The sequence below is a fragment of the Notamacropus eugenii genome, chromosome 3, assembly GCF_028372415.1.
Source record: "Notamacropus eugenii isolate mMacEug1 chromosome 3, mMacEug1.pri_v2, whole genome shotgun sequence".
NCBI classification, from domain to species: Eukaryota; Metazoa; Chordata; class Mammalia; order Diprotodontia; family Macropodidae; genus Notamacropus; species Notamacropus eugenii.
The window spans coordinates 20382534-20398303 of NC_092874.1; the positions used below are offsets into that span (position 1 = coordinate 20382534).

The 15770-nt window shown below is 46.5% G+C and overlaps 1 protein-coding gene and 1 long non-coding RNA gene across 3 annotated transcripts; one reads left to right on the top strand and one right to left on the bottom strand.

Moving 5' to 3' along the window:
- Positions 1 to 1552: 1552 nt before the first annotated feature.
- LOC140532507 (uncharacterized) lies at positions 1553 to 9932 on the bottom strand. Its single transcript, XR_011976549.1, has 2 exons — positions 9794 to 9932; positions 1553 to 4761 (listed from the first exon to the last, which is right to left on the bottom strand). It is a non-coding gene; the product is annotated as an uncharacterized lncRNA (long non-coding RNA).
- A 552-nt stretch (positions 9933 to 10484) lies between these two features.
- PRR15 (proline rich 15) lies at positions 10485 to 15160 on the top strand. Of its 2 annotated transcripts, XM_072651034.1 has the most exons (3): positions 10532 to 10618; positions 13140 to 13229; positions 13909 to 15160. In XM_072651034.1, the coding sequence occupies exon 3, from the start codon at positions 14013 to 14015 to the stop codon at positions 14406 to 14408; it is 396 nt and encodes a 131-aa protein (XP_072507135.1). In that variant the 5' UTR covers positions 10532 to 10618; positions 13140 to 13229; positions 13909 to 14012; the 3' UTR covers positions 14409 to 15160. The 2 variants fall into 2 exon arrangements, with proteins under 2 accessions (XP_072507134.1, XP_072507135.1); XM_072651033.1 differs by lacking the exon at positions 13140 to 13229 and having other exon boundaries at positions 10485 to 10618.
- The last annotated feature ends 610 nt before the right edge of the window (positions 15161 to 15770 follow it).

Here is a 15770-nt window from a genome sequence, read left to right on the forward strand (position 1 = left end):
TGGGAATCCTGAGGCTGAGAAGGTCCAATGACAAGGTCACTCTAGGAGATGAGACGCTGATCTGAACAAGGACATGAAGGTCAAAGCAGGAAAATCCCAGCAGTGAAAGGGCTCCCACAACAGGAAGTAGTTTAAAGGTCAAAAATGGAAACATGCTGGGCTCAGAGTTCAAAGACCTGATTTCAAATCCGGTTCTGCTCCTCATTGTTGGGGTGACCTGGGTGAGTCTTTTCACATCTCTGAGCCTGCTTTTCCTCATCTGTAAAATTAGGAGAGTGGATTGTTGATCTCAAAACCCTCTCTGGGTCTTCATCTATCATCCTATGATCTCACCCACCGGTTCCAGTCCTTGGGAGGCTTGTGGAGGACAGTAGTAGGACTACTACTACTAGTAGTAAAACAATAAAAGGTCTTCCCAGTACCTTACATGTATGAGATAAGAGTATGATCGCTCCCACTTCATAGAAGAAATTTTTAAGTGATTTTCTCAAGGTCACATAGCTAGTAAATATCTAACATCATATTTGACCTGGGATCTTCCTTAACCTTCTCAGGTCCAGCCCTTGGAGGAGAAGTTGATGACAAAGGGACTGGATAGTGTAGGCTACATTCATTCTATCCCGGAGCCATTCCTTAACTCGGTACCCCAGAGTTCAGGCCAGCATTTCATATAAGCATTGGGAAGCCTTCCCTATCCTCGGGTCCACTGCCTTGCCTCCCATTAGCTCCTTCCCAAGCAATGGTGGCAGTTTTTTCATGCAACACAAAAGCAGGCATTTAGGACCAAGCTGGACTAATAAATCATAAAGTGAATAGGAACAATGCCTCTCAGGCCACAAGAGCATAAACAAAGATGATCTCATTCTCTTCCCTCTTGGAAACACAGGGCATGTAGTAAGATTCTAAGGCTTAACGAAGCATGAATTTTTTTTGAGGTTACATAGTCTGTGCTCATTCCACAGCCTAACCTTCCCTTCTGAGGATTTACCTTAAATCCACTGATCTTCTTTGGGGGTGCCCTCATGGCATGGTGGAAAGGGGGCTTGCTTGATTTGGAATCAGTGGACTTGGATTCAAATCCAAAGTCACTACCTGTGTGACTTTAAACAGGTCACTTAACCTCTCTGGGACTCAGTTCCCTCATCTGTCAAATGAAGGAGTGAGCTAAGTTGGTCTTCAAAATCCCTTCCTGTTCTGAGGAAACTGAGCCCCTTCTTTAATCTAGTCATTGAACACTCCAGGATCTCTGCCACAAAAACCCCAAATGGAGTCATGGAGAGTTGGACATGACTAAAATGACTGAACTAAATAAGCCTCAGAGAGTGATTCCCCCAGCATCCTAGAATCAGTAAATGGACCCAGCTCTTCCTGATTGTGTGTCCAGCACATTCTCTCTGCCCCACTGCCTCCAAGCTGACTCTAATAGCACAAAGGTAAACAATACTGAAGGGCAGACAAACTGTGATTAGTTATAGTGACCAATGCTGGGCACTATAGAACCATGACGGGATTCTTACCTTAGTATCTATGGATAGATATCCACAAACATAGATGGTGGAAAAATAATTTATCTTTATTTTCACTAACCTCTAACAGATAATTTAGTGTTTCTTTCAATTATATAAGAAAATGATTTTTGAAGAGAAGGTCCATAGGTTTCACCAGACTTCCAGAGGAGAGCACAACACAAAAATGGTGAAGAACTCCTGGTCAAAGAAGACAGATAATGAAATATCTCCTCCCCATCTCTGTGGAGAAGTGGAGGGCTACAGGTACATAATGGTGCATGTACTATCAAATATGATTCCTATAGCAACTGGTTTGGCTGTAAAGGAGTGTTCAGAAGTGGTTTGTTGTTGGTGTTGGTGGTAGTTGTACATTAGTCACAAAAAAATAATTCCTTTTGATTTGAGTTGTCCAAAGTGGAATGGCTTGCTTTAAGAGGTAGAGGCTTCTCTTCCTTGGAAGTTTTCAAACCCAGACTAAATAACCACTTATCTGGTAATTTTGCTGAGGATTCCTTTAGAGTATGAGTTAGACTAGACTGCCACTGAGGTTACTTCCAATTCCCAAATTCCGTAATTCTGTCATTCTGGTTTTTAAATCCGAAGACACAAGATTTAAGAGTTCTACCAACTACCAGCTGTGTGATCTTGACCCAGTCATTTAACCTGTTTGCTCATTTGTAAAATAGTGGTGAGGAAGATGCTTTGTAAACCTTAAAGGACCATAGAATACTGGATCAATATTATTGCTCTTTCCCCAAATAGGACACCACATGAGGCTGCTCTGTAGCTAATAACATGGTACCCCCTACCACCAGGAAGTAGCCAACTGGGGAACAGGGCCCTAGACATCTCCCAGGTGATGAAACCAGAAGCAGCAGGTAGTCCCCTTCTCTCTTCACATTCTCTGATGTCATGGGTCACAGACAACAAAGAAAAGGCCCGGATTTCAGTCACCTGGTGAACAGAGCAGAACGGACTCCTCTAACAGTGAGTCACAGGCTCCTCTTCCAGAGAGGCCATTCTCTGAAAACAATGAACACAAACAGGCTTGGGAACTCTTTCTCAGGGGAACTTGATGCCTCAATAGGTTTCCTTCTGTGTCCCTGACCAAGTTATGTGGGATATGCATTCTCAGAGCTGATTTCCACCAGATGATCAGATGGTGCATCCCCAGGAACGGCACATTTTCAAGGCCTCCATGGCTCTATGTGGGCATCCATGTGGGCATGGACTGTACACCATCCATGTTCTCATCAACATGTTCTCCTATACATTCTCCACTGAGGGATGCCTTAGGGAGGAAGGCAATTCCCCCTCCCTGACATCTTCAAGAAAAGAACTTATGACTGTTTTGGAAGGCGTGTGGTAATGGATTTCTTGCTCAGGTACAGATCTGGTAGGGTAGTCTTTCTCCTACCCTAAAAAGCCTAAATCATTTTTACATTTCATGAGAATTCCTACACTTAGGTTTCCCATTTGTGATCTCATCTGTTAACTCCATGAATGGGCCTCCTACTTTTTTCAATCATACATGTCTTTAATGATAATGTTTTCTCCATTTTCTGTAGGTAGGCCATCACTGTAAAGATAATGGGGCCAATTTTCACCTATCATGAGTCTGTTCATTGGCCTTCTGGTCACCTGCCCCCTTATCCTTTGGAGATCGAGATGTTCTAAGATCTTATCATATACATGTATGTGTCTGTAGCCCTTAATTTTATAAATTAGGACATGAAAGCCCATCAAGGTCAACTAACTTCCCTAAGGTCACATAGGTAATAAGGATCACAGGTGGGATTTGAATCCAGGTCCCTGACTCCAAAGACCAAGCTCTTTCCACTGTATACCATAAGGCAGTCATCTTTTCCTTCCTCTATTCCACACTGTCATAAACGTGTATTTTTAGATTCTTTTACCCTTAGGACAATAGTTTCATAAAGTACATAGTCTCTTAGTAAAACTTTGGATTTATGCATTTAATAAGCAATTTGATTTACCTGTAATAAGGTTTCCTAATGGAAGCATAAAATTCCCCTACCAAAAAAGCAGAGAGTGAGTACTAATAAAGATGAGTTGGAATCAACCTCAAAAGCAGTTGGAACTATGCAGTTTGTGTCTCATTAAGAACAAAGGTTTCTCTAGACTAGTGGCAGAATGCAATGAGTGCATCAGGTTCCAGGTGGAGGAAGTTGGGTCGACTGGACGGTGTCAGAACCAGTGCTATTTTCTACTCCAGATGTTTGGCCTCACAGGATGAGGTCAGTACCTACTACCAGCTCCTCAGTTCCCAATGTCTTGGTTAAAAAGTTGGAGCCAGAGCATTCCCTAGTAGATGAAATAGAACAGCCTGAGTGGAAGGAATCTTGTCAGTTACATCATCGGCACTGACTTCTCACTCTCTTTGGTTGTAGAGATCCTAGGTGTGATTGCTCCGCCATCTTTGTCTGACTTGGTACACTCTTCTTTCCCATTCTAGCCACATTGAAAGTACCATTAAAATACAAAGAGAACATGACCCATTCGAATTTCATTATGCTAAATCTGTTTAGCATAAGTGTCTAGTGTTCAATCAGAAGGCTTGAGAGGATATTTCTAGAGGCACCCATTCTGTCAAGAAACTTTTTCCTGACCCTCTGGGTTATTTTAAACATTTTTGTTCATATGAAATATCTATCTAGAGTTAATAAATAAAATTGGAAGTTAAATGACTTTCATCTTAGTTCGTATAGAAATTATAATTAAATTGTTACTTTTTATCAGAGATTACTATATTTCATTCTGTTAAAGAATATCTCAATGGATAAGCTTTAACAAAAGACAAACATCCCAGAGCTTAGCACAGTGCCTGGCACATATTTAATAAATGTTTGCCATTGACTGACCTCCGCTGTCTCAGACCAGATGCTTTGTTTTGCTGTATAACATTTTGTGAGGGAATACCACAAGCATTTACTATTTAAGAACACCCCAAGTTTCCATAGACATCTTCAGTTATCCTTAGTTAGTGTCAGAATCCTAGAGTTCCAGCATCTTCAAGTTGGAAGGGCAACTCTAAGACCATTCAGTCCATCATCAATTTTTTCTTTTTTCTTTCTAATTAATTGTCTCATTTCTTAAAGAGGCCTATTCCCTGAATGGGTGTTACCTCACTCAGAGTGAGAACCAGAAAAGGCCTTAGCTTAAAAGGGCCAGGGTCTCCCATGGCATCCTGGACCATCTCCAGTCATCCTGAGGAATATCTGGCCGCTGGACCCTGGAAGAGAAAGTGAGACTGGTGACCTTGCACAGCCCTCCCTCAAATCAAAGTCAACTGCAAGTTATGTCCTCACTTCCCTGATGTCATGGTTTTCTTCAAAAATGAAGGACAAACACCACAACAACCGTCATCAACTTGACTAGGAATGACCTCTATAATATCCTAGGCAAGCAGTCCTCCAGTAAGGGAGGATCGTACCACCTGCTGAGGCAGAGCCCTGCCCCTTGGGATGGCTCTCCATTTAAGGAAGTTTACTTTAGATCAAGTCTAAATTGGCCACTTTAATCCTACTCTCCAAAGTCAAGAAGAGAATGTTTAATTCCTTACCATTGGCATAGCCCTTCCAGCATTTGAAGCCAGTTACCATGCCCACCTCCTCATGTTCTCTTTTCCAGGTTGAACATCCCCACTTACTTTAGCCCCTATCAACTTGCCCCTTATAGCTGTGGGCACTCTTCTCTGGGCTCTCAAGTTTGTCAAATCCTTCTTCAAAAAAACAGAAAAACTAAGCCAACATTCCAGATGTATATATAGGAACACAGAGTTCAAACTAGAAGAGACCCCAAGGCCCTATAATCCAACCATCTCATATTACATATGAAGAAACTGTGGCCCAAAGAGACTTGGCCAAGGTCTTCTAGGGAGGATGTCTGACTAGAACAGAGCAGAGCAAAATCATTCCTTCCCTAATCCCTTTTTAAATACAACCCAAGTTGTGTCCCACTGCTGACTCACAAATGCATTTCAAAAGTTGGAGGTGGGGGGAGGAGGGGAGAGGAAGGATGCTGATTGAAAATAAAGGAAAAATATCCGAAGAGTTCATGTTCAGATTAGGAAGGGTAGACAGCGAGATCATCAACTGACCTTCATGAAGGAGGTAAAATGGGAGATGGGGGGAAAGGAGGCTGGAGGACCAGCAGGCCTTCCATACCAGGACACTGCTGTAATTTTCAGGGGTGGAATTAGGAAAATGCTTGACAGGGACATTGAGTGAAAAAAGAACTTGGGGTAGAGTTAAACATGGTGGTCAACAGACAAGACACTCTGAGACACTGAAGCAATTTGATTTTAAGGACGACAGACTTCGGTCAAACATGGTAAAAGAATTATTTCCTTCCTCTTTGCTTTGAGGACAGAACCATGTTGACACCTATTAAGGTTTTTATCCATCACTATTTCCTGTGTGCTCCATAATTCACAAGAAAGCAGTATGGCAAGAGCTGGATTTTTCTCATTTGTCTCCAGTTCAGCGGTTAGGCAATGCTATGGTAGGTCCCCTCTGTTATAGTTACTGACACAGAGAGGAGAATCCTGTTTTAACAAATGCATCTGTAGTGCTCTTCCTGACAGAAGCAGGTAAATCTAGAAAATGTTTCATAACCTAAAGTCGGTACTGACCCCCAAGGAAGTGAGAAAAAGGATTTTACCTAGGAAACAAATATGTGATGAGAAAAAGAAGTAGATTGGTCATGTTGTGAGAACAAGAAAATAAATGGGCAACACAAGTTGCCCCAGGCAGTTAATCAGTCAACAAACATTTAATAAATGCCTACTATGTGCCAGGCATTGTGCTAAGTGCCTAGGATACAAAGAGAGGCAAAAGACAATCTCTGCTCTTGAGGAGCTTATCTCATGGAGTAGACAACATGTAATTATGTGTGAACAAGCTATGTACTGGGTAAATAGGAAATAAGAGAAAGAAGGCTCTAGAATTAAGAGGGGCTGGGAAAGGCTTAATGGAGAAGATGGGATTTTTATTGAGACTTAAAGGAAATCTGGGAAGCCAGGAGGCAGAGAAGAGGGAGAGCATTCTAGGCATGGGGGACAACCACAGAAAATGCCCAGAGCAGAGAGATGGAGTGTCTTGTTCGAGGAAGAGTCAGGAGGCCAGAGTCACTGGAGGGACTAGAAAGGTAGGAGGAGACTAGGTTATAAAGGATTTTGAATGCCAAACAGAGCACCTTGTATTTGATCCCCTAGGCAAAAGAGAGTCATTGGAGTTTACTGAGTAAGGGGCGACATGGTCAGACTTGTACTTTAGGAAAATCCACTTGGTGGCTCAATGGACGGAGAGTGGATTGGAAAGGGGAAGAGACTTGAGGCAGGCAGACCCACCAAACTATTTCAGTAGTCCAGTAATAAGGTGATGACATATTGTCAAAGGAGAGAAAGGGGCATGAGAGAGAAATGTTGCAAAAGTGAAATCGATAGAATTTGGGAACAGATTGGCTATGAGGAGTGAGAGACAGTGAGGAAGGTTGTGAGCCTAAGGGACTGGGAGGATTGTGTTAGCCTTGACGGTGACAGGAAAGTTAGGAGGGGCAGGGAAGGGTTTAAGGAGAAGCATGAGTTCTGTGATGGATTCGGTGAGTTTAAGGTGTCTGAAAGGCAGTTGGAGATGTGAGACTGGAGATCAGAAGAGAGACTGTGCATGAGGTAGCTTGTTTTTGGAGGATGAATGGAAAGACAAATTGTTACAATGAGAAGGTAGCAATTGGGCTATGCCAGAAAGAGGATTTTTATCACCATATCCACAAATCCGGAGATCCATTGATAGAAAGATGTCATGTCCTTACACCCATCTCCAAAATGAAGGGATCAGGCTCAATAACCTCTAAGAACCTTTTTAGCTTGGAATGTACAATCCTCTATGCACATATATGAAATAATGTTTCTCAAACCTTAAAGTGTCACATCAAGTCAGTTATGATGATTTTGTTAGGGAGCAGTTGACCTGCATTGGTGGAGAAGAAAATTCCCTCGTGCTGGTCTCAGACCTGCCATTCAGGCTCAGGAGTTAAAATGCAATGAGGCTCTCAGGGACCATAGAATGTGCAACACACACACACACACACACACACACACACACATTTTTAAATTTGAGGGCAGGAAACACAGAGTTAATCCCCTTCCCCCCCCCCCCCCAATGACAATCAGACACCTGATTCACTGGGGGCAACAGGGATTCTGATAAAAGTTCTGTCCCAAAGTCTCCCCAGGCTGGGCCTTTTTATACTTTTAGCAACATGAAAGTAAAAGCCTCCCCTCCCCTTAAAAAAACCAGACCACTGCAGGTAGAGGGGCTCATAGGTGAACCTCCTTGAAAGAAGGGAAAATGACAGCTAGGAAGTAGGGGCAAAAAGCAAAGGAGGAGACTGTTGACTTGCTCCTGCCTTCCTCAGTGCTTGGCCTCTAAACCTATGCCCCTATGAGACATTACTATGTACATCTCCCCACACCTACAAATCTAAACCTTCCAAGAGACACATTTCTGTCCTAGTCCTAATTTGGGGAGAAGGAAATTTCATTACCCTAATTACTGGGTTGCTAAATTTATTGAATCTCCGACGGTGAGCATTTCAGATGAATCTGGAAGCTGAAAACCCTCTGCCCCAAAGAATGCCAACTCTAGAGAACCAAATGGCTTCAGATAGCTTGCAGACACGGATAGCAGTGGCCCAATACCAAAACTGGGTATCACTTACCGGCCAAATGTCAATAACTGACATGATCTATTACCAAAAGGGAGACAAGGAGGCAGCAAGGTCCAGGTCTCCGAGTATCTGGAGGGAGATCTAGCTGAGTTCAAAGCCTGCCTCTGATACAGACTGTGTGACCCCAGCCCAGTCATTTACCCACTTAGTGCGTCAGGAAACTCTGTAAAACTTTACTTTGCAGACAGAGGAAATGAAGAGGAAACTGTCTTCGGCAACCCCTGTTTATCAGAATGAAGTCACAAATCTTGGGACTCCTTCCCCATGTTGCCTAATATTAAGAGGTGACGCTTCCATTGGCCTTTAAAAGTCTGCAAAGGTCTGCCCTTTAAAGGTCTGCTTTTCAGACAGATCCCATCTCAGAAGAACTTCCCATCAGTTCTGTGATGGAGGTAATACCCGTACTTTATTTCCTCATTTTAAAAATGAAGACGAATGTTGGAGAGGATGTGGGAGAGTTGGAACACTAATTCATTGTTGGTGGAGCTGTGAGCTCACCCAACCATTCTGGAGAGCGGTTTGGAACTATGCCCAAAGGGTTATAAAAATGTGCATAACCTTTGACCAAGCAATATTGCTTCTAGGACTGTATCCCCAAGAGATCATAAAAATGGGAAAGGGTTCCACATGTACAAAAATATTTATAGCAACACTCTTTGTAGTTGTCAAAAACTGGAAATCAAGGGGATGCCTATCAATTGGGGAATGGCTGAATAAAATATGGTATATGAATGTAATAGAGTACTATAGCGCTATAAGAAATGATGAACAAGAAGACTTCACAGAAGCCTGGAAAGACTTATATGATCTGATGCTGAGCGAAAGGAGCAGAACCAGGAGAACTTTGTGCACAGCAACGACCACAGTGTGCCAGAGAGTTTTTTCTGGTAGACTTGGATCTTCATAGCAACGCAAGGACATAAAAAAAAAAAATTCCCAATGGTCTAAGGCAAAATGCCTTCCACATCCAGAGAAAGAACTATGGAATTCAATCACAGAATGTAGCAGATCATTTTGTGTTTGTGTGTGTGTGTGTGTGTATTATGTTTTGGTTTGTTATATGATTTCTCCCATTTTAGTTCTTCTACACAGCATGACTATAGTGAAAATGTATTCAATAGAATTGCGAATGTATGTGTAGATCCTAGATAGAATTGTACACCGTCTTGGGGAGGGAGGGGGTGGGGGGGAGTTAAGGGGGAAAAAAATCAAACTTTTATGGTAGTGATTGTAGAACATTGAAAATAAATAAAAGGAATATATATATCAAATGAAGACGAAATTCGAGAAGTTAGGGAACTTGTCCAGGGTCACACAGCCAAGATGCCTTGGTACTCCTGGCTCTAGACATTAGGACAAAAGAAGTTTTGCAAATATTAGGCTGGTGAGAGCGAACAGACATCCTACTCCTCTCTCCAGGGCTCTCTGCCTCCGAATCTCCGTCACCTGGAGCGTTTGCTCACCAGCTCCCTTCCTCCTGCCCAAGAGTACCCATTAGTCTCCCCCACCCTAGGTGTGCCCGTCAGCCCCCTCACCCTCGTCCAGGTGTGACCGTCGGCCCCCTCAGCATCCGTCTTCCAGTTGTACACTCCAGCCCCCTTACTCCCGCCCAGGTGTACCAGGCAGGTACCGCCTCCTCCAGGAGAATAGGCGCCCGCAGCTCCAATCAAACCCCTTCGGCTGGCGCCACGTCGTGGGTATCTCGGCCCAATCGGGGCGACCAGAGGGCGGCAGCGCCAAGTTCTCTCCACCTGGAGTAGGGAACCCCAAGAACGTCGGCAGCAGCCTCTGCTGCTGTCTCTGGCCTCCGCTGCTGCCCCCGAGCCAGGCCCCTTGGCACTACTAGCCCAGGAGGAAGGCGGCAGCGGGCAGACAATGCCCGAAGCCCCAGGCGCGGGGGACCCCGCCCTCCCCTCAAGGCCAAGGGAGCAGCCCGCCTCCTTCTCCTCCTGGCAGGACTAGCCGCGCGCGCGCGCGCCAAGCTCCCTGGGGCCAAGGTCATCCAGGAGCCACTGAGGGATCCGCAGGGGAGGTAGCGCACTCGCAGGCTAACCAGTAGCTACTTAGGCTCGAAGGAAAGCAGTCCCGTAGCTTCCCCGCCCACTCATCTCCAGCCCTGTGGGTGAACTGGCGACTGGTAGCACCTAAACCGAAACCCTGAGCCTTCTGTAGAGCATCACCTAGCGTCAGAACACCTGAGGGCTAGAGGCTACTGCCCCCTACCCTCTCCTGCCCTAGTGGAGTAAGCTCAGCGCAGCCAACCTCCCTCCTCAGCTGTCCTCAATTCTGCCCCGGGACCAAAGCCCAGCCGAGCGCCACTTTCTTCTCTCTACACTCCCCTGAAGAGGCAGCCAAATCAGGTGAGAAGAAGCGGGAGATAGGGGATGGAGGGTGGGGGGGGAGGGAAGGTTGGAATGGGGGCGGGGAAGGGAGGGAGAGAGCTTTTACTTTGGGAGGTGGAAGTCAGTTCTGAGGAGCTGAGGGCACTTGCAGTAGTCTACCCACGGGACCTACCTGAGTGCTGATGGCCAAACCCCCGGGCAGTAAAGCCCAGTTCAGAACAGTAGGCTGGCAAAGATCGCCCTGGGTTGGCTGGGGTGGCTCGCCTCTGCAAACACATGCCGAGGTTCAGTTCCAGGCTGTCGGGCTGTTTCAGCGCCTTTTCAAACAAGCCCTTAGTTGTCTTAAGACTTTTGCTCACTAACCTGGCCTTGCACGCCCTAGAGATAAATGTCTGAAGAGCAACTGTTTCCCGGAACGGCAGATGCCGCCTTTCTGCCAGTTTTCGGAGAAGATGGAAGAACCTGGCCTTGTGGCCTCTGGCCATGGCTTGGCTTTGAAGTGAGAGCGAGCCCAGTATGCCTTTTGGCAGTTTTAGCTGCAGGTGGCCCTCCAGGGTACTGACAGTGTAACAGGTGCGGGCCAGCTGGAGAAGAACGCTCCTGCGAGAGGAATCGGATGTCTTTCATCCAGCCAACCTAAGAAAAACCCAGACCTGTCCTAGACAAAAGAAAGGATTTGTTTCCTCCAGAAAAGTCTGCATTCTCTAGAGGCTAGCCCTGTAACATTCACCAAACTCCCAGCAGTCCTACAAAGTCCACGAAGGGAGCCCGTTCAGAGATTCCGAAAGTTTGTGAATTGCCCCAGAGTCCTAGCTAGAAAGCGTAGAGCTATCTGGACTGGAAACTTGTTTCAACGCAGGGCTCTTTCCAATACGTGCCAGAGGCTAGTTCTGGTATCTGAGGACCGGGGTTGGAATACTATCCTTTATGCTTAGTATCTGTAGGTCTGTGAGCAAGTCCCACTCACCTCTCTGGGTCCCTCATCGATGAAATGAGGGGGTTGGACTTGGCTGGAAAGCTTCCCAGGTCCCTTTCAGCTCCAAAAAGCATCCTATAAAATGTAATTAAAAACAATCACTTTATTACTGCCCCACTTGGGGCACTAGAGGTCCAAACAAGTCAGCTGCGTAAAGCCCTCATAACAGGTCCCATTCCTTTAGTGAGTGCTGCTGCCTCACAACATCCCCTGGGTTTGAGGTAGAACACTAGATTCAGAAGTCAAGTGACTTAACCTGTGGCCAGAAAGAGCTGCACACAGGGAGGCTGGCTTGCAAGTCAGCTGTAACTCGGCTCCAAGCTCCCTGTTCTTTCTGCTACAACTGGAGGCTGCCTTAGGAGAACATTGACACCAAGTAATCACTGTTTACCTCCAGAACTAAATGAGGGCTCTCCTGCTTTCATTTCTAAAGGAGGAAGATGGACTGAATTGAAGCAATTGTAGTTATAGTCTCAAAGTTCTTTAATTGGGGACTTTGTTTTCCTCTCTCTCCCTCCCCTCCATTCTTTTAGCATCTTTTATTCAAGACTTACTAGTGTAAAGTCTGAGAATTGTGATGCATTTTTTTGAACATATAGTTTCCCAACTTAAGATTGTGCAGCTGGGATGCTGAAATGGTTCTGTTGAGAAGAAACAGTCTCAAGCTAATGATCGTAGTTGTAGAGCTTTATGGACCTTAGAGACCCTCCACCCTAGGGTTCTTAACCTTTGTGTGTGTGTGTGTGTGTGTGTGTGTGTGTGTGTGTGTGTGTGTGTCTCATGATACCCTTTGACAGTCTGGAGAAGTCTACTGACCCCTTCTCAGAGTAATATTTTTTAAATGCATGAAATAAAATAAGATTGCAAAAGAAACCTAACAATATTAAAAATGATTATCAAAATATTCCTTGAAAACATGTTCACGGATCCCAGTTTAGCCCCTTATCTAGTCCAGCCCCCTCATTTTACAGATAAGGAAACCGAGGCTGCAGGAAGCCAGGGATCTGCCCAAGGCCTGAGGCTTCTGACTCTGCAGGTGGAAAAGTTACGTTCAAACTCCGCCCCCTCCCCCACCCCCTATTTGTTACCAGTGTAACTTTGACCAAGTCCCTTAACCTGCCTGAGCCACTTGGACTAAATGAGCTCCAAGGGTCATTCCAGACAGCTTTTTTAACCCTAAGTGGGAGGGCTTCCATTCAAAACCAAGTCAGTGTGCAGATATTATATCCAGGGGCACTTTCTATTCTACATCTCCGTTGTAGATGTACATATAAATGTCTGAGCCAAACCCACAAGAACTCGAGAGGCAGACCGGGACTATAATCTAGTGTCTCAGGGTCTACCCCACTCTCCGCTGCTCAGTTACACTCTGAAGCCCCCTTATGCCAACTGAGAGAGAATGTGGCAAGTTAACCACATGGCCGAGGGGGAAGAGGATGGGGCGGGGGAGACCTCTTCCAAGAGCCAAGTAGTCTGGATGCAGAACCATTCGTAGACTGGACAGTTGCTTAAAAACTAGAGCCTAGCATCCTCATTTTTTTTTTCCTTGGGTATAAATTCCAGTCTCCTATTCTCTGAGCCAGAAAACTAAAATCAGCAATAGTTGAAAGTCCTGTCCCGCCTCCTCGAATTTGTCATCCTTCACCGGACCAGGTAAGGTCTGGGCCAAACTTGGTTTAACACCTACTCCTTCTGGAAAGGCCTCCAGAGCCGGAGCCATCATCTCGCAAGGAGTAGTGCAAAGTCTGCCCATGCTGAGTGGACAGACCTGTCTGGTTTCTCCCCCACCCCCACTCCCTTGAACTCCCAGGGACCTTGTTAATCCAAGTGACAGGAAGCTTTCCTCCAGTTCCTCGGCAGCCCTGACCCCCTCCCCCCTCCCGCCCCCCAGAATTCCCCTTTCAGTAAACCAAATATTTAACCCTGCCTTTGGAGGCTGATCTCCTGGGAGGTAGTCTCCACCTGGTGGTGCGGTCACACCTCTACGAACCCAGAGGCCCCCAGGGACAGTTTGTTTGTGAGCCCTGGAAAGGCCAGACGACCATAGGTTTAGTGGGAGAGGGGGCGCTCAGCTGATCTTGTTTCCAGGTACTGGGCAGGGGAGGAGGGAGGATGAACTTGGTTTCAGATTCTTTCAGAGGATCTCAGATCCCCTGGACTTTCTGCACCCCTCATTCCCTGCCCTCCCAGTCTCCCAGAGATTCGGTGCCCTGATGCGGTGCAGAGTGGAGCCCAGATAGGGGGTGGGGTGGGGGGGAGCGGCCGAGGAGGTGTGTCAGGGAGGGGCGGGGGCAGGAAGAGTCACGGAACCTGGTTACCTCTCCCTCCACAGGGCAGCGCCCCCAGCTTCAGCTGGGAGGGGCAGGAGTGGTCGAGAGGAGAAATAAGTGGGCACCTGGTCTTGGCCTCCCGGATCCCAGGAGCCGGGCAGCGGCTATGGCTGACAGCAGCGGCCCCAGCGGCAGCAGCAGCAGCTCCGGTCGCTGGTGGAAATCATTAGCCAACCGCAGCAGGAAAAAAGGCAAGGACAGTGATGGGGGCGGGAGAGGAGGGGCGCAGCCTCCACCCTCTCAGGGGCTGCAGCCAGGCCCCAGGGAGCCCTCTCCACCCAGCAGGGACTGCCAACACCCAGGCCTCCCAGACACCGGCGACCCCACAAAGCTGGATCGCTTGGGCGAGGAGAAACCGGGCGGCAGCCGCCGCAACCTGAAGATTTCCCGCTCCGGCAGGTTCAAAGAGAAGAGGAAGGTGCGGGCCACCCTGCTCCCCGATGGGACCAAGCCCCAGGAGGATTCGGACTTTCCCAGCGCCCCTCACGAGGACAGGCAGTAGCCCGGGCGCACGGGCGCTGCCCTCCAGACTCCAGATCTTGGGGGCGCTCCCAGATGCAGCGGGGCAGGAGCTCCACGAGCTCTGGTGCCCCTCCCCCATCTGAACTTAAACCGTGTCGATGGAAGGGACCGTGGAATTCTCAATATTTCAGGACTCAAGGAGGCATCGACTTTGAAGAGGAACCACCCGCTGCTTGGCCTTTATTTAATATAATTATTTTTCAAAAGACTTGTGGGTTCCTTCCTCCACCCCATCCCCACCTTTTTTTCTTTTTTTTTTCTTTTTATTTTGGGGAGGAGAAGTGTATTCTCAAACTTAACTCCACCAAAGAGGGGTTTCCCTTGTGATTCTGAGACTCTCTCTGGAAACAAAGTGCCAGGACAGTATTTCCTGTATGAGAAAGGCACTTTAAAAGTGTCAGTAGCAGCCCACCGTGGTACCAGTGTGCTGAGAACCACGCCTACCGAGAAGATTTTTAAGCAGTGCAGGGGAGTGGAAAGCGGCGAATCTGGAGTCAGATCTTGGTTTTGCGTCTGGGTTCTTCCGTCTGTGTGACCTTGAGCAAGTCAAGAGCCTGTAGGCCTTTCCTCGTCTGTAAAGGGAATGGGTCAGTCCACATGACCCTTGGGCTGCCTGGCAGCTTTCATTCTGAGATTTTGACAGTGTGGATGTCTTTCCGTTCTGCAGTACCAAACGGGAATGCCTCTTCTTAGTGTGGATCATTAAAAGTGGCTTGCGGTGTCAGACTTTAAGGTGACTCCTGTTTCTGTCTTTCTTTTTTTCCTGTCACGAAACCCATCCGACTTAAAACAGAAAAGTCTTGGGAACAGAGAGTTAATCATTTGCCAGACATATTACAGCTATAAGGCCCTTACTAGGAGAACGCTTTCCAGAGACGGCAGGAGCAAAAGCTGCAGATGTGGAATGATTTGCAAACCAAATTGTGGGCTGGGGAGGGGGATGGAGAAAAGGCAAAGTAAGCCATTACTCCCAAACTCACCTTTTATTTTGTAGCATTTTTCCGGGGGTATTGTATTTCCTATTGCTAATAACCTAGCCTTTTCATCCTCCATAGGCAGGCAACCTTTGAGAGACCAATGATGTAGAGGGAGACAGGTGGACAATATCTTTTACATTTGGGCAAAGGAGAATTTTTGTTCTGCTTCATTGCGTCAGATGATTTCTGTGTGCTGAAGCTTACTTTTATCTAGTTTGAGAAGCAACAGGTGAAACTTTGTAACAAAAATATAACTATTTGCTTTGACCATGTACTTCAAGAAAGAGTAAGTGAATCCCACCTGCTTTCAGGGAATTACAATAGAGTTATTGTAACAGGAAGAGGCCAAGGGAACCTTTCTTTTC